Source organism: Maylandia zebra, linkage group LG18 (genome assembly GCF_041146795.1).
Source record: "Maylandia zebra isolate NMK-2024a linkage group LG18, Mzebra_GT3a, whole genome shotgun sequence".
Taxonomy (NCBI): domain Eukaryota; kingdom Metazoa; phylum Chordata; class Actinopteri; order Cichliformes; family Cichlidae; genus Maylandia; species Maylandia zebra.
Window position 1 is genome coordinate 24850296 of NC_135184.1, and position 17266 is coordinate 24867561.

General features: G+C 43.9%; 1 protein-coding gene across 1 annotated transcript in view; it reads left to right on the plus strand.

Annotated features, from left to right (window-relative positions):
• Positions 1–17266, plus strand: part of LOC101474939 (uncharacterized) — a 42287-nt gene that overhangs the window by 11983 nt on the left and 13038 nt on the right. The window contains exons 23-61 of the mRNA XM_076877146.1: positions 83–159; positions 254–434; positions 516–671; positions 1262–1395; positions 1519–1677; positions 1825–2008; positions 2167–2378; positions 2602–2790; positions 3035–3177; positions 3264–3423; positions 3522–3605; positions 4737–4874; positions 5047–5163; positions 5263–5355; positions 5497–5711; positions 5848–6041; positions 6130–6384; positions 6480–6709; positions 6860–7024; positions 8005–9114; positions 10101–10469; positions 10818–11171; positions 11323–11658; positions 11733–11864; positions 11951–12103; positions 12400–12516; positions 12611–12784; positions 12905–13109; positions 13431–13585; positions 13677–13789; positions 13896–13977; positions 14157–14294; positions 14659–14821; positions 14963–15078; positions 15294–15440; positions 15941–16054; positions 16185–16301; positions 16390–16548; positions 16818–16979. Coding sequence (XP_076733261.1) covers positions 83–159; positions 254–434; positions 516–671; positions 1262–1395; positions 1519–1677; positions 1825–2008; positions 2167–2378; positions 2602–2790; positions 3035–3177; positions 3264–3423; positions 3522–3605; positions 4737–4874; positions 5047–5163; positions 5263–5355; positions 5497–5711; positions 5848–6041; positions 6130–6384; positions 6480–6709; positions 6860–7024; positions 8005–9114; positions 10101–10469; positions 10818–11171; positions 11323–11658; positions 11733–11864; positions 11951–12103; positions 12400–12516; positions 12611–12784; positions 12905–13109; positions 13431–13585; positions 13677–13789; positions 13896–13977; positions 14157–14294; positions 14659–14821; positions 14963–15078; positions 15294–15440; positions 15941–16054; positions 16185–16301; positions 16390–16548; positions 16818–16979 — 7502 coding nt within the window. The remainder of the gene's footprint in view (positions 1–82; positions 160–253; positions 435–515; positions 672–1261; positions 1396–1518; positions 1678–1824; positions 2009–2166; positions 2379–2601; positions 2791–3034; positions 3178–3263; positions 3424–3521; positions 3606–4736; positions 4875–5046; positions 5164–5262; positions 5356–5496; positions 5712–5847; positions 6042–6129; positions 6385–6479; positions 6710–6859; positions 7025–8004; positions 9115–10100; positions 10470–10817; positions 11172–11322; positions 11659–11732; positions 11865–11950; positions 12104–12399; positions 12517–12610; positions 12785–12904; positions 13110–13430; positions 13586–13676; positions 13790–13895; positions 13978–14156; positions 14295–14658; positions 14822–14962; positions 15079–15293; positions 15441–15940; positions 16055–16184; positions 16302–16389; positions 16549–16817; positions 16980–17266) is intronic.

Below are 17266 nucleotides of genomic sequence, written 5' to 3' on the forward strand. Positions count from 1 at the left end.
GAACAAGCTAAGACCACACCCGGTGTTTGGATACATTTATGAAAATGTGTTTTGTCCTGTTTTTTTTGTGTTTTTGTTGCAGGTCAACTTGAGCAAGAGAGGAACACTAAGTCAGCAAAGCTGGAGCTCATGATTGATGGTGTTCATCATTACATCATGGTAAATATTGTTCTCAAGTTTTCAAAAATACATTCGATCAGTTTTATCTTAAATAATTTCCCAGTTCTAAAAACATGTATATCATCCACTGCAGGGTTTGATGGACACCCAGACCTTCCTGTCGGAGCAGAGGACTCGCTACCACCTTGAAGCCAAGATGGCCCCCGATCGACATCCCATGATCCTCTCTGCTAATATAACTCGTGGGCTGGGGGGCAAAACAAGCTTTTCTGCCACTGTGAAAAATGTCTTCAGAGAGCCTGCATCACTGTTGGGTACTTTTATAGTTGTCTCTAAAATCTCTGCTACAATAGACAGTAGACAGCAGAAAACATGCAAGTGATATGTGCTTTTAGTGGCCCTGGAACGCAGGCGGGATGGCAGCAGCAAGCAGTACTCTGTGGAGGCGGAGCTCCTCCTACCTGGTGTAGTCGGCAGCAAGACGCTCGGGGTGATGGAGCAGAGGGGCTCACTGTGGAGCTCTGTGCTCAGGCTCAAGTATGGTTTGGGAGGTGAGGTTTCGTTTGCAGATGGTACAGGACACTTCAAACTGTTTATACCCCAAAACACACAGTCTTTTAAAAACAGGAATATCTACTTTCATCAAAAGTTAACAAATATCGCAGATACGCCGCTTTTTAAAGCTTTGTTTTTATACTGTTTAGATTGATTTGTAATGTGTTTGGTAGCGTTCATGTGCCTGACGTTTTTTCTGCAAACACAATAGCCCAAACAGTTTTGAATGAATTGTGATCAAACTTTGTAGGTGTGCAGAGTGGAGTCATATTAACAATCCATTCAAATTTGGCTAACATCCACCCAAGCCTTCGACGTCAACTCAATGACTTATTGGTCAAAAATTGACAAAAAGCTTCTAACTTACAAACTATGATTCTTACAAGAGTAAGAAAATACCATATAAAGATTTAAAACGTCATGTCACATTTGACCTTTGACCTCTCCATCAAGCTCAATAGATTGATCTCAAGGTCAAAATGATAATAATGCTATATAGAGCTATTTAAAAGCAGGAAGTAGTTCTTATCAATACAATATGTCTGACAGGTCATCACTTTCCTATTTTATGTGGGCTTCCCTGCAGTTGATGCTCGCCACCTCCATCAGGAGTGCTACACATCTCAGAGAGTGAGGAGCGAGAGGGATGCAAACCTCACATACATCATGAGAGCCGATCATGAATTCTACTGCACCAGCACCGCTCCTATTAACCATAAGGTACCCGCAGACACATTTAATTTGAAGCCGCTCTGCTTCATGTATTACAAACAGCATAAGCTGGCGGCGCAAGTTATCTCCGGGTGATTGAAAGCATTCCGGTTGTTTGTGCATCCTTCTCAGATCCACCTCAGGCATGAGGAAAGCTTGAGCCATGTTAAATCATCTTTGGATATTAGCTACGGCAAACACTGGGATGAGATAAACAACAAACACACGCTTCTCCTGAGCCAGTCTTTCAAAAACCAGTCCACAGAGAATCACACCCACTACACTCTGGAGGTAACCCGACCTGAATTCAGAGCTTCCCGTTCTCTCTGTTAGCCCGGGGGAGGCTTTTTATCCCAGATGACTTCCAAAGCAGCAGATTAATATTTTCTGTGGTCAGAATTAATACGGCTACCTTCCCTTTCCTTAATCTTATTCCAGTTCAATCTCCAGGCACCGGAGAAAAACATGAACTACAGGACTCAGCTGCTACACTCTCACCTGACACAGCAAGGCTCTGAGAGAAGCACTCATTTAAAAATCAATTACAACAATCTGATGCCGCTGGTGGCTGGATTACACTGGAAAAACCCTCCTAAAGATGCCCTGCACAAGATATGGGAGGGTAAAAACAACTCACAGCCATCTTACATTACAGCATGCTTAAGGTCCACTTTCTCTTTTCATATTCCTACGTTATATTTCTTTGATATACTAAATTATTTTTTAAAGTTTGCAGGAAGTTGACTATCAGGATTACTTATTTTTCTTATTATCGTTTAGGATCGTTTAATATGGACACACCATGGCTGTACATTTACACTGCACATAAGTTAAACCAGCTGCAGAGCCAAACGCTGCAGCTGACCTCTGAGCTGACAGCCAGCAAGTGGCTGACCATCCGTAACCTGGTCCTGGAGGGTTTTTACAAGGACAGGGGGAGAGAGAAGGAGGCCCGATTGGAGCTCTACACGTCAGCAATCACCTACATCCAAGTAAGGAGAGACTAAAGTGCTCTGCCTGAATATCACCATTTAGTTATTAATCAAATAAAAATAGATTTTTGAATTTGTGGGTTAAAAAAAGTGTTCAAGGCGACGCTTAAATAAAATCACTTCCACACTGGAGTGAAGTAATTATAAAGATTAAAAAAAATATTGTGTGTTTATGAAAACTCCACCTTTAAAAACACACGCCTCTTCCTCTGCCCTGCCTCAGGCGTGGGGCTGGGGTTTGCTGGGGAAGCGGAGTGTGAAGGCCTCGTGCTCCTTGAGCTCGCTGTGGACTCCTCCCCTCCAAGGAGACATTTCTCTGGAGGCCTCTAAATTCAGCCACACCCTGCAAATGGCCTCCACCTATGGCAAGCAAAATGTAACCCTCGCTGCTGCCCTGACCGCTGCTGATAAGGTGGGTGGAGACGCTGGGCTGCTTTTGTGGTTTGGGCGTGTTAAATGTGTGTTTAATTATAGAATGAAGCCATCATATTGTGTTGATTGTAAAAGTCTGAGATCACAACAAGCATGAGAGATAACCCGTAACCACCAACTGTATTTAAAAGGCCAAAATCGCACATTTTGATAGCGTAGGGCCTGAAAAGGTTAAAGGTTGTGCTGTGGTAACAAATCTGCCCTTTCATTTGGATGTGATGAAGAATTTGAAAAAGAGGCAAGGGATTCTGAAGATGACCTACACAAATCCAAAGAGTCTACCCACTGAAGTGGAGCTCGAGGGAGTAGTAGAGGAGCTGAAGAACGACAAAAGGATGTATAAGAAAACTGCCATGCTCCAGCTCAGGTCTGTGCCGTAACTTACAGATTACAGATATTTTGAGAAATGACCGCAAGAACATTGCTGACTTTAATAGTCTCCTTCTTGCACAGACAGCCCTTCCAGACCTTTCCTCCAACTCTCCTCCTCCGGGAGACTTTCACCGTCGACCTCCTCAATGGCCTCTACGTCCTAGAGTCCAAAGCTGGTTTCAGTGACAACAGAGAGGTCGTCCACACTCTGACCCTGGGCTACCGACCACCGAGCCCTTTTGTAAGTGCTGTGTAAGCTAATAATTCACCTGGGCATTTGAAAGAGTGAAGTGGGCTGTAAACAGTGATCCTCATCTTTAAATGTGATCTCATATGTAGGTTTGTTCTGCACTCATCCACCCTTTCAGCGCCGACGCTATTCCATCAGACTCGGAAATCTGTGTGACCGTAACCAGCAACCAGGTAACCTGCCAACCTTTAAAGGAAAAAAACAAGATCTAACATAGAGGGTAATCAGCTGAACCCCAAGAGAAGGCCCATTGTCTGTGACTCCAATGGGTCCATCACTGCAAGCGCTCCACACTTTAGCATAATTGGTAAATCAAGATCTGAAATGATGAGTGAAAGATTATGTGACATTTAAATTTTTCTGTCATGTGACTGTAACTGGCAATGTGAAAGACTCATTGCCAGTTTTTGCAAACACTTGATTAAGATAACTTTAGAAAGAGAACAAGAGAGCATATTACTCCCATAGTAGCCTCTCTTCATTGGCTCCCTCTTAAATCCAGAAATTGGCTTAAAATCCTCTCCTCACATAAAAGGTCTCAAATAATCAGGCCCATCTTAAAGACCTCATAGTACCACGTAACCTCAACAGAGCACTTTGTTCTCAGACTGTTGGCTGACTTGTTGTTCATAGGATATTTTAAAAGTATCCTAGCCCCTTTAGGCGCCTCTTCTATAGAGCCAGCTCTCAGTTTGGATTCGTGACACAGACGCTGTCTCTGCTTTTAAGATTAGGCTTAAAAGGTTCCTTTTTGATCTGCCTCTGAATCCTTGATTTGTTGTGCTGCAGTCTGAGACTATTGAGCATTTCTTTTTTCACTCACTATGTTTTTAAATCCCTCTTTACGTTTAATTATTAGTTACTATTAATCTCTGGGTCTCTTCAATGATGTATGTGTTGTTCTCGCTCTCTCAGCACTCTTTTTCCCCCCTCACCCTCAGCTGCCCCTCCCTGAGGTTTCTTACTGTTAAAAGGGAGTTTTTCCTTCCCACTCTCTCCCCATATGCTTGGTCATAAGGGGTCATCTTATTGTTGGGGTTTTCTTTCTAATACTGTAGTGTTTACCTCACAATATAAAACACCTTGAGGTAACTGTTATTGTGATTTGGCGCTGTATGAATAAACTGAACTGAACTGATTGTATTTGGTATTTTTTAACTTTATCCAGTATCTTTTGAAACACAAGTGCCTGAAATATATAAGTTTGGCAATTGTGCCAAGAATAGTGTAGATGGATAATAGTGGAACATACTGGCAACATTGACGTATTAGATGTTGTTTCGGTTTTGTGCACTCTTCTTCAGAACCAGAGAAATATACAAGGGAGGTTACGAGTTGGAAGCAAGGAGAGACTGACTTTCTCAGGGCAGCTTCAGCTGAACCCTACGCATTCAACTCACCAAGCAATAAAAGTTAAAGGCAACTTTTTCCATCAGCTCCAGGTAAGCGGGCTTCGCTCTATCCTCAGAAAAGTGTTTAGGTGCATGATGCACTGGATGGTGACCGCAGTCAGCAGTGCAGTAAATGATGTACGTCTGCTGCTGACAGTGAACGGTGTGGTTTACAGTAACGAGGCCAAAGTTATGACCGGTTAATCTGTTATTGCTTTTACAGCTGCAGCTCCCCTCCTCTGCTTTAATAGAGGGAGATGTACTTTGGACCCCAAAAAGCAACAATGACTTTGATTACCAGGCCAAAGGGAAACTAAGAATAGAGCGGCAAGAGTGCCAGGTGAGTAAAGCAAACACCTTGTGCATTTGATGAGCCGACATTTTTTAATTAATTTCTGGTTTCTAAGGCTTTCGTGTTTGTTTTTGAAATTCCTGTCAGCTTTCTGTGCAGCTGAATGGAACATCAGGCAGAGTTGGTCTGTATTCATCTCTTCGTCATCCCTTCAAATCAAAGATTCCCAAAACATTGGAGGTGGGCTGATTTGCATTATTTTTCCTTTAGCGTTCTAAAAATACACATGTTAAGATCTTGCAAAAAATTCAGGTTATGTGAAACATTTTCATTTTGGGGTATTAGTTCAGTCGATGTACTGTTTGACCTGTCAATATGAAGGCGTCTGCAGACATGTCCATGGTGACTGGCAAAGGGAGCAGCTCGGTGCATGTGAGGGCTGACGGGAAGGACAAGCTGAAGCTGAATGCGGACATGTCCCACTACATGCAGACGGGAGACAGAGCTGTAGGGCTGAGGCTGAACTTATCCCAGAGCCTGCTACCTACAGCCACGGATCTACATGTAAACATAGCAGGGAACGTGTCCTCAGACAGGTTTGTCTGTTATGTTATTTTAAAAAAGCCTTTAGTCTAGTCCTCAGTCACACAGTAACTAACTCTAAAAAAACCTGCTTTCTCTTATGGACCTTTGACCTCTTTTCCATGATCATCTTCCTCCTGTCTCCTCCAGTGTCTTTCTACGTGGCTCCTTCACACAGGGAATGCAGGCTCTGCTGGCCCAGCTCAAGGGGTCTTTAAAACACTCACAGGGGATCCAGATGGCTGTGACAGGGGACTTGAGGCACACGGTGACCAGCCTAGATTTCTTGCCTCCAGTCCTCGGGTTGGATGGAGCATTGGGGCAGTCTGACAGTTTAATCGAAGGTAGACCATAACTTGTGTCCTTTACTTTAAACTTGCCTTTGCCTGTAAAGCGTCACAAATGACGTGTAATGCATGCGTGTTGTTGCAGGACAGCTGAGAGTTAGATTGATGGAGACAGTGTACAGCGTGGAGCTGCGACACCAGCGAGATCCCGGAGCAGCTTTGGAAGGAGACGATGAAGAAGGGATGATGGAAAAGAGGTCCCACAGGACCCACGACTGGCTGTGTGTTTGGTCCGGGGAGGAGCATTTGTGTGTGAATGCAAGCCATCAGCAGGGGAATCAAGGCACAGGAGAGGTCTACACACGACTTTCTCACTCTTTCCATGTGCTGAGAGCCACAGGTGATCATTGCAATAGCCAAAGAATACATACGCAGCACTTTCTACACATGTATATATGTCCCTGTCTGTGAGTTTCCCTTGTCTTCTGAGTACAGGTGTACCTCCTAACAGTAGTCTTGAGGCTAAATGGGCCCAGGAAGGTGATGGATTATCAGTCCTGGGAGAGCTGCAGGTTGGACTTGAACGTCTTAGAGCGGAGTTTCATGGAGGCAGGACAGACCACACCAACCCCCAGTGGGTATTCTCCTCTAGGCTGCAGCACCAAGTCGAAGCCCTGCTTAAAAGAGGCCTGACACCCTCCTTTGAGGCTAAAGCGCATTACCAGGTGCAGGACTGTCCTTTATTTTTTAATTCTTGCCAAGAGCATAAAGTAGTCGGGAAGCAATTGCATTAATAAGTTCTCTTTCTCAGGATATACGGTGTATAGCTGTAGGCTGCTTTCCTTTATTCTTATATTTATTTTTCTCTCTCTTAGTCAGAAACAGAAGGACTGGACACAGGCTTGGTCCTTTACATGGAAGATGTGAGAGTTGCTGACATCCTTTTAAAAGTTGGATCAATAAATACAACACCTATTTTGGTAGTGTCTCTATGGCAACAGATGATGCTGCTCCAAGGACTCGTACCCACTTCCTTACAGGTATATTTATTTAACACCGTTTACACATGTACACTCACAGAATCGGGCTATCACTGTAAAAGGAAAACTGTGATTACTTCTTTGTACCTACCCATGATCTTTAAATATGTGAGCATCCAAAAGGTCGATGATCTATGAATCTATATTCAGAGAAAGATTACAGATACAATCATTTAAATTAATCTCAAAATGGATAAATGCAAAAAGGACACAGATATGGATCTGTGATCTTCACTTACATTGTTAGTTCCCTAAGATAAACAGGACCAGCTATCTGTCCATTTTCTTAACAGCTTGTCCGTGTTAGAGTAATGAAGGTGTTGGGGTGGAGCACATGCCTGATGGGTCACCGGGCCATTACAGGTTACTATAAAGAGAGAGACAGTCACAGCTAAGCCAAGTTTAGACTCACCGATTAACCCGACATGCAAATCTCCCGCTAAACGCTGCACCTCCGCTCGCTGTGTGACAACAGCACTTCTCCAGAAGCTTTTGAACCCATTAGTTCTTATTTGTTCCATGAATGAAAAAAGGTACAGTAAAACAAATCTTTGACGTGCCAGCAGACAGTTTTTGTTTCCACAGGAAAGAGCCAGACTGGCTGTCTGTAGCCCTTGTGCTGAGCTGCGCAGATGCTAGATGTATCTTTATGTGTGGAAGGATGAAAGATTGAAGGATTTTCTAGCCTCACTCTCAAAAACAAAGAGTGATTTTTTTTTTAATCAAATGGCAAATATTGTTGTATACAAGGCAAAAGTTTATTCTGTTACAACTAAGAGCACTCAGTGATCATTAGTGTCTTAAAAAACACAGAAATTCTGTTCAACACTAAACATATGTGTTCCATAACAAGGGCTCAGATTATTATGTTATGGCACTGCAATATTTTTATGTGGCTGGTCTAAAGTTCAGTGATTCCTCTTCCATCTCCTCCTTGAAACAAAAAACAAACTTTGCCAACGGGGGTTTTGTTTTCACAGATGAACTGCACAGGGGACGTCACCACAGACAGGCTCTCCGCTCACTGCTATGGAAATGTGGCAGACAGCCCGGTGGAGGTACGAGCCTTTCGCTCCTATAGACCACACAACAGGCTCTGCTATGGCCTCTCGCTTGCTCACTTAAGGCTTAGTGCTCATGCTAAAGCCTGTTACAGTTCCAGTGGCCGAAAGGAGCTCAGAGCTAACCTCACTCATTCTTCTGTGCTCTTACTTACATATTTGGGGGTTCCCACCACATCTGGTGTTAGGTTCCTCCTCCGGCCTGGCCCTGAGAGGTGGGTCCTGGGGATGGGGATAGTGGTCAGTCTGTGGAGAGCAGATTTGAATGTGGGACTGAGGTTGGAGAGACCTGGGCAGTATTGCTGGCACGGGCTTCTTGAGTATGGAACCCACAGTGCTACTCAAAAGGCTAGAGTGACAGGACGGATGAGCCTAGAAAGGTGGTGCCACATCTTGGGAGATGTTCGTGTAGTATGGGACTCTCTGAGATCCAGTCTAGTCGTGTCCCTTCGATGTACGGGGGTGGGGCGGCTGGTCTGGAGGCAGGTTAAAAGCATAGAGGGGGGTAGATCGCATAAAGCCTCTTTAACTGTGCATGCACAGGGAGGAAAAGATGGACTCAGAGGATCTCTGAGCCTTCAAAACCAGCATGACTTCCTCCAAGGCCTCTTGTCTGTATCCCTAAAGAACCATAAAGCTGAGCTGGGTTGGAGACTCCAGCACCAATGGGCCTACCTTGGAACAATCATCCCAAACAGATTGGACTGTCATGGCTCAGGTGAGCTTCTTGATACCTCCCTTGCTGGAAGCGCTCGAATCTCTGTCAACACCCGCTCTGCACAGATGAGGATCACTGCTGCCTGGGAGCCCTTCACCTCTTTCAGAGCTGTACTTCAGCAAAACCTGCTAGCTACTGCTCGTGTACCACAGGAGCTCACTGTTAGCATGGCGACCTCAGCAAGGCAAGCCCAGTTTGAGGTGGAAAGTGACGTGTGCTCCATGCTTCTACTGACCAGTCAACACAGAGGGGGAACGAGCAGGAGGAGAGGGTGGATGCTTTTTGCCCGAGAGCGATGTGTCTTACTAAAGGTTAGAGAGGAAACAAGGAGCAGTTGAAGGAAACTTGTTTCCCACCTGAAGGAAAGCAAAAGAAACATCTTCACTTTGGAGATGACTCTTTGTTTTCCACTGCAGTGTGAGCTGCATTGAAAACACCAACAATGAATAAAAAAGCTCAGTGGCTTCAATGAATGGTAACTTTCTAAGGACTGGTCACTCACAGGGCAACATAAAGCTTTAGCTGTGAAAGTTAAATCTACCCCCATAAAATATGTTGCAGATATTTATAGTCCTCTTGGGATCTATTTTTGATTTGATCAATTTAACCTTTCCTCTAATGCTACCATCAACTGAAAAATAAAATGTAAAATTAGAGAAAAGGTGTATCCATGGGTACAATCATAGAGCAGTATATCCTGTGTATCCATTTAAAAAAACTGAAATTCCTATAGAATATAGTAAATTAAAAAAATGACTTTTCTGTCATTTAATTTTGTAATCATTACTTAATTACATTTGGTGTGTCATGAATAGCCACTGGGAAGGCCTTATCAGCAATGATACGGATGTAAAACTTATAAAAACACAGTTAAAAGTCTGAATATCTGCCTTCCTTCACATTTTCCAAAGCTGTCCAGTGTGGCGGGATTGGAGTATTTGCCAGGCCGATTCTGGCCCCTCCGTCTTATGTTTGACACCCGTGGTCTAATCCTCTAGATATGACGTCCACCCTTCAATTAAACTCTGAGAGGCTTGCTGTACTTACACTGGGCTAATGAAATCCAGCAGATATCTGCCTTTTAGCTGAAATATTAAACCACCTAATCAAAACTTTGATGCAGCAAAGTATTTGCTCTTCTCAGTTCTGTGTCCATTTGAATATATTTAGGCTACATTGTTGGACTGAGATTTTAGGACTTTGCATACACCTCCTTGTATAATTCACATTTTTTTGTTATTAAATATTTGAACTGAAGGATTTCTATAAATGTAATCTTTTATTCCCTCCTCTGTAGGCTCTCCTGCCTCCACAGACCTCATTCAACGTCTCCATCACTCAGTCTGGCTGTTCCACAGATCTCAGCACTGTCCTGCAGGCTGAAGGAGCACAGAAAGGCAGTCTAAACCTGTCTCTAACTTGTGATCCTCAGCTTAGTCTCCGGGCATCTGTACAGCACTCAATTGAGCCAATAAAGAAGCTGCAATTTCCTACCCACGGAGAGCTATACCTAAACGTCTCAACTGCCCTTCTGCCTGGTGTGGAGGTCGGCCTGGAGGTCGGACGTTGTTTCTTTAGGGGTAACGTAGGGAAAGTCAAGGCTTCACAGACAGAGACTGAGCAGACTTCTTACACTGTTAATGTGAGCAGCTTCTGTCCTCTGCAGGTGAGTAAATCTGTCAGTTGTGTTTAATACAGCTCGTGGAAACCTAAACCAATATGTTGAAGTTGTTGAATCTCGCTGTCACCTTGTGGTGATACATACATACATGTTTCTTTCATCACAGTTAGAAGAACTGGAATTTCCTCTGTAACTCACTCATGTTTATGTTAATGTAGTCTCCATTGAAATACAGTTTCCAGCCCATTAGAAGATCAAACGCGAGCTTGTCATAGCAGCAGAGCAGAACAACTCCACTGATACAGCTACAAGCTTGTAAAGCTATAAAAACATTTTGAAGGGTATTCGTCTCTCAGAAGTAATGATTATGCTCCACCTGTGTTTGTGCCTTAGGGAATGAAACTCCCTGTGTCCCTGGCTCTGCGGGGCTTCCTCAAGGTTATTCCTTGCCAGCTGACTCTGTCCGCCTCTGTGAAGGCGGATAATCAGAACCTCTCTCTAGACATGAGCCAGTCCTGCAGGAGTCCAAACCTCTCTGGGGCCCTTACTCACTCCTTTCTCTGGCTGAGTGGTCAGGGTCTACCACAGATCATTTCTATGGATGCTAGTGCTCCTGAAGGCCCTGAACAGCCTGGAAGTCTCTTCATCAAAGTTGGGACGTGTCACATTAGAGCCACTCAAGTTGTGGAAACCAGAGGACGAACAGAGTGGCTACTGGCTCTGGAGTCTATGTGCCCTCTGTTACAGGTTGGATCTTTTGAATGATTAATAAATCATTTTTGGATTTTGAAAGCTGCATGAATTGCTTGTTTTTGATTTTTCTATCAATACAGTCAAAGACATATTAGAGAAAAAAGGAGTTTGACTGTTGCTCACAATGATTTTTTATTCATTAAAGGCTAATATAAATGGGTCAGTACAGCAGGATCCTCGGGGTATCTGGACACTCATGCTGGGCACTGATATGGAGGGCAGAAGGGGTTTTCTGAGGCTTAATGCAAGGGCCTGGCCAGAGCTCAGTGTGGATGGTGAACTCAGCCATGACCTTCCTGCTCTCAGAGATGTGCCTAGAAACAGCAGACTGAGACTAAGCACCAGGTCAGGAAAACTACGATTTGACGCCGAAGCCCTCGTTCAGATGGAGGAGTGTGCCGTCACAGCCAGTGGAGCTGTGATGTCCCAGCTGGGCCTGCAGGGGTCGCTGATGTATCACAACAACTGTACAATGATTCAGGTACATACTTAATGATGCACATAGAAAAGTATTACTCATCAGATCTTTAATTACTTCCTGTTTGTTTTTTATAGGAGTTAGGCAGTCCAGACAGGATGCAGGCCTCTGGGTCCCTGGTTGTGTCCTCAACATCTGCTGAATCCCAGCTCTCAATGGCGATCGACAACGCCAGGTTGCAAACTTTAGTGTTGATCAATAAAACCAAGGTGTGGGAATATGTCATAGAAATTCAGGAAGTCTCAGAAAGTTCATGGGACATAAAGATGTCTAATTACTTTTTCTTATGTTGAAGGACGAAAATGAAGCGACTCTTAATCTAAACCACTCTGTGCCCCTGTTGAAGAAGCTGGGTCTCCCGCTAAACGCTGCAGTGACAATGAATTCTGGGAGTCACAGGAATGGTTCACACTTTTACACATTCAACAGCAGTGCAGGAAATCAAATGGTGAGTCCAGAATGAACGCACAAAAACTGTTATTCAGGTGAAATCAAGGACAGCCATAGTGGCTCAAAGCTGCCAAAGACCCAACATATAGATTAATATACCTTTACTCGAAACATAAATAATATAAAACATATATATGGAGACAAAAACAACAGATTAAAGAAAATCAGAGAGCTCAGATGTTTATCTGTGTGTGGTGCTCAGGTGTTAGTGGAAGACAAATGATGAATTAAAATGTGGTATTTCTTTGAATTTTTATAAAAAGTGTTGCTGTTCACATTCTGAATTCTCTGCAGGTAAGTCATGCTGTGTCTGTGGCAAAGACGTCTGACACAGTGAGAGTAAACAGTCATTTTAGACACACAGTGAATTGTCTGAAGAAGCTGGGAGTCTCCGTCAACAACAGCATCCAGGTAGGAGACTAAAAAGGATACATGACCGTATATCACGGCACCTGATTTAACCGAGATGAGCGTGCACTAAACCCTGGATGGTGACTGTGTCCAGGTGGAGTTTGGTTCTGCTGAGGGGAAAGGCATGAGCTTACAGTCCCAGTTTGGTGGTCAGCTGGCAGGACTGAGGCTTAAGATGAAAAATGTTCCCATGACCAAAGAAATAAGAGGAACCATGTGGCACAGCTGGTCATGGCTACACGACAGAGGCCTGCCATCTAATATAGAGGTAACTACCTAATGGTTCTACATACAGACACAATGTTAACCAGAATCAGAACATCCTATTAATTCATGAGATGAATGACAAAAACAAGTTGCTTTCTTCTTTTACTTTCTTCTCTGCTAGGGTCTTTGCTCCATCCAAGGAACCTTCTCTCAGCATCGGTCCAGGGCTCAGCTCACTGTGGAGGGACACAAGCTGCTCACATCTGGCTTGAATTTCAGTGGCACCAATGGACATTTGTCTGTTCTCCTCTCCTACTCTCCTCCAGCTTTCAATCAAACAAGAACTCAATGCCATCTGGACGCCGTCCTCACTGCTCAGTTCAAAGGTCAGACAAAAAGTCGGGTTTAACGTTGTTCTTTTACTTTAGTCATCTATTTTATTTTAATCTTCATCCCAGTTTCATAATTTCATGCACTTCTTGCTTCGTATTTTCCCCGTTTGGCTGCTGACCGCTTTTGTCTTAAATCCTATCCATGAAGTGCAATACTGCACAGTGACCAGCAGATGTCAATCTTTTACTTCATAAATTGTTTTATGGCCGTACCTCCTCTCCTGCAGGAGCAAAAAGATGCTTTGGCTAAATGTTATTCTCATGAAGGTGTGAGGACTCAACCCTGAGGCAGTGATGCTCTGATATCCTCCGCAGGTCCTCTGAGGAGCGCCTTATTAGACATTCGAAGCCAGGATTGGAGGGTCAGAGCGGTGGGGGATGTTGGTGGTTGGGGCGCACATGGAGGAACTAAGGAGGCCAGAATCACACTGAAACAGACAGTACAGGGACAAGCCACTCCTGCTTTTCAGGTAAGGTCAGCACGCACCTTTAATCCCAACATCTTCGTTCTTCTGTGCTCGCAGTCTACTCTCATATTGTTATCGCTGAATGTTGTTGCAGGTGGAGGCCTGGGGAAGACTTACTGAGTCACAGCTGAGGTGCTCCATGGCTGTAAACCCTGAACTCAGCACCTCACTTGCACTCATTGTCCAGGGACACCATGTCCCTCATAGGTACTGTTAATACACATCAGTCACTCACTAATTAAAAAAAATTATTGTAAGTTGTCTTTGTGCACATTGTGCACACACTGAAAGTGATAGATGTCCTTTTGTTTAGCAAGGACCTGATGGTGAAGGTGGTCCAGAATATCCCCACAATGCTGGTCTACCTGCCTTCTCAGATCAATGTCCGAACGCAGGCGAGTTTTTCAGTTCTCAGAGGAGCTCCTTTTGCATTTAACTGGAGCTCAAATAGACACACACTCTGCAAAACACAATCTGTGCATCACTGTCCAAATCCTCTGTCAAATTACAAATGCACTGCTTTTGTTTGGCTATCCTTTTGATGCAGCACCTTCTTCTCTCTTTCCGCCTCCAGTTGAACCACTCTCAGTCCACTGTGGTGGGATTGGTGGAGGTGATGTCAGGCAGGAGGAAGCTGTGGGCTGTTGGAGAGCTGGCAGCGATAGAGAGCGGATACAGGCAACTTCTAGAGGTCAAAAACTCGTACCCACAGGTATTTCTGAGCTTAAATGCCTCTTCACTAGGAATACAGTGTGTGCACAAGTTTACTTAAGAGTTTTATCAAGTCACTGGTTACAGACACTTTTCACTGGCAGTGATGGATGGTTGTGCTAGAGGGTTATCATATATTTGCGTCCTATTGTTTATAGACAATAATAATAAAAATAATAATGCAATGGCCTCTACGTTATCAGTGGATGCATTTCGCCTGATTTTGGGAACCATTAAAAAATAAAACTAATGAAAAAATTGACTTTCTGGGTCAAAATCTGAATGTTGTTTCAGTCCACACCCTCAACATGAACCCTCATGTGGAACATGAATGTTCCACATCCTAAATATGATTTGTTGTGTAGTTGAAGCCACTCCCCAGGACTGCTGCAGTGAGGACAGTGTACGAGGCTCGGAAATGGAGCTACCAAGTTCAGCAAGCTGCTGTGTGGGGAAGCCAGGAGTTCAGCTTGTCTGGTCTGTACTCTGCTCCACCAGCACTGGAGATGGGAAACCAGACAATCAGGGGTAACATTTAGTTTTTCAGCAATGCTTGATCTTCGTTGTTTTATCTGCAAAGGCCACGTTAGAACTTAAAGGGGAAAAAGTAAAAGATAAATCATGAAGCTAACTTAAGATGCTGAGTCTTTCTCTCGTCCCTGATGTTAGTTCAGATCACCTGCATCCCCCGTTTGACTAATTTGGATGTGAAGCTGGAGCGTTCGCTAAATGCAGGACTGGATAGTGTTTTGCTGGACTGGATGAGGCATGGACAACTGGAGCAGGTCAGACTGTACAAGCTGTGTCATTACGCGAAAAACGAAATTAAAACAACGTTGATTTCTCTCTGCTATTAGCTTTCCTTCCTCTTTAAACTCTAAAACTGTAACATAACCAAATGGAAATGTGTATGAAATGTATATGGTTATGACAGTAAAACACAGATCATTCAGGCATTAATAAACTGGATTTCTTTTCTGCATTATGGGGTCGTCTAAAGGTCAGAGTTCTGAGCTCGTGGAGTCGCTCGGAGGACATAAATACAACCAAACTGGAGCTGAAACATCCATTCACCTCTGCGCTCAGACACCTGTCGCTGCACACACTGACGCAAAGCTCACGCAGAGACCGACGCAGCAGCCACCAGGTACAACCGGAGCTTCACACAGTTGTCTTATATTTCGTCTGCGATATTGATTTCAATTCAATTTATTTTTATTTAGATAGCACTGAATAACATAAACAGTCACCTCAAGGTGCTTTATAGTTTAAGGTAAAGACCCCACAATAATAGAGCGAAACCCCCATCATACAACCCCCTATGAGCAAATAATTGGCAACAGTGGGAAGAAAAAACTCCTTTTTAACAAAAACCTCCAGTAGAACCAGGGTGAAGGAGGGGCAGCAAACTGCTGCGACCAGTTAGGAGTGAGGGGAGAAAGACGGGACAGAAAACAAACTGTGGAAGAGAATCAGAGGTCAATAAAATGACGGATAAACACATAGACAGAATTGCAGTTACCCCTTTAGACTACAGATAAAAGATTTTTACCTAAAGTACTAATAAATGCCAATAAATGTATAAAAACTAACAATGATAGGGGTATAATGTTTGTGTGTGTGTGGGGGGGGGTTATCTGTATACAGGCCCATTTGTCATGGGACGGTGTGGTCCCTGTCAACGTTTCTCTCAGCCTGAACAAACAGTGGCAAACCAACTCCAGCAGGGGGCAGGCATGCGCTCTGTTTACAGCCCAACAGGTTGGTAAATACTCCGCAAACCTCTCATGAGTCACCAGTCATGTGTGCAGAATAGTCAGGAAGTTTGTGCAGCATCAACTTACTTAATGTGTGTGTGTGTGTGTGTGTGTGTGTGTGTGTACGTGCACAGATGGCCGTGTCATCTGTAAAAGGATGTGTCTCAATGGCACATGAGGGGAACTCATTTTTCCAAAATGCAGAATTAAGATGGGACAGCAGGAGCCTGAAGCAAGGCATAAAGTACCAGGTAGTCAGTTTTATGCGCTGAAAGACGTTGACCTTATATGATAAAAGATCAATAAGAACATCTGTTTATGTTTTCTTGATGTTTCCAGAAAGCTCACCGGGGAATGCACAGCCTTCAGGTTAACGTTGGCCTGGACAGAGTCTCTCCAGCTCCCTGTCCCTCACACACACTACTGGCCAAAGTTCAAACCAACCTCAGGGACCGCTTAGAGCACATTGTGCTGCTGGGCCTCTGTCCTCTACAGCCTGTGAGTCCACACATCAGTTCTCACTGCTTTCTTTCTTTCCTCTTCATATTTGGAGACATTATAAATTGTTAAGAATAAGACTTGATGCGGCGATACTGCCGCACCTCATCACTTCTTGTGTTAAACTGGCCGTCTTTGGTCTCGTCGGGTCAAACAGTTTTGTGTTGAGCACTATATATATTCTTTGTTTCCCTTGAATGACCTGCAGAGTTTTTCACTTTCCTCATCTCCTTTCTTGAGCTCTTGTTAATTATCTCTTTGCCTCTCAGACTCTGTCGTGGTCAGGATCCCACAGAGTGAACTCAGGCGAGGAGCTGCTTTACACTCAGTCCCAGCTGGCAGTGACAGGGCGACCGTACCACTGCAGCTTCACCCTCGCCCTTACCAACTCCTCCACTCTTCACGGGACCAACATGTCTCTGTTCTCTGAGGTAAACAACTACAAGGACTTGGTGGGAAATTTAAAATAGTTCAAGTATTGTTAATTTCAACAAAGTTGGAAATTAAAAATACTTTTGTAAAATTGTTGCTGAATACATGACACGATTCACCTGCAGGACCTTTACAGCCCACTCTTGATATTTAATATTGTGAGAAATGGGCTTTTGTGCATATTTCTTTGAGAAGGCAAGAAAGGGCAAGTTGCTACACACACGCATACCGATTTCACTAAGCAAAATTTTGTATTACGACTGCTAAATTTGTACAAAAAAAGAAA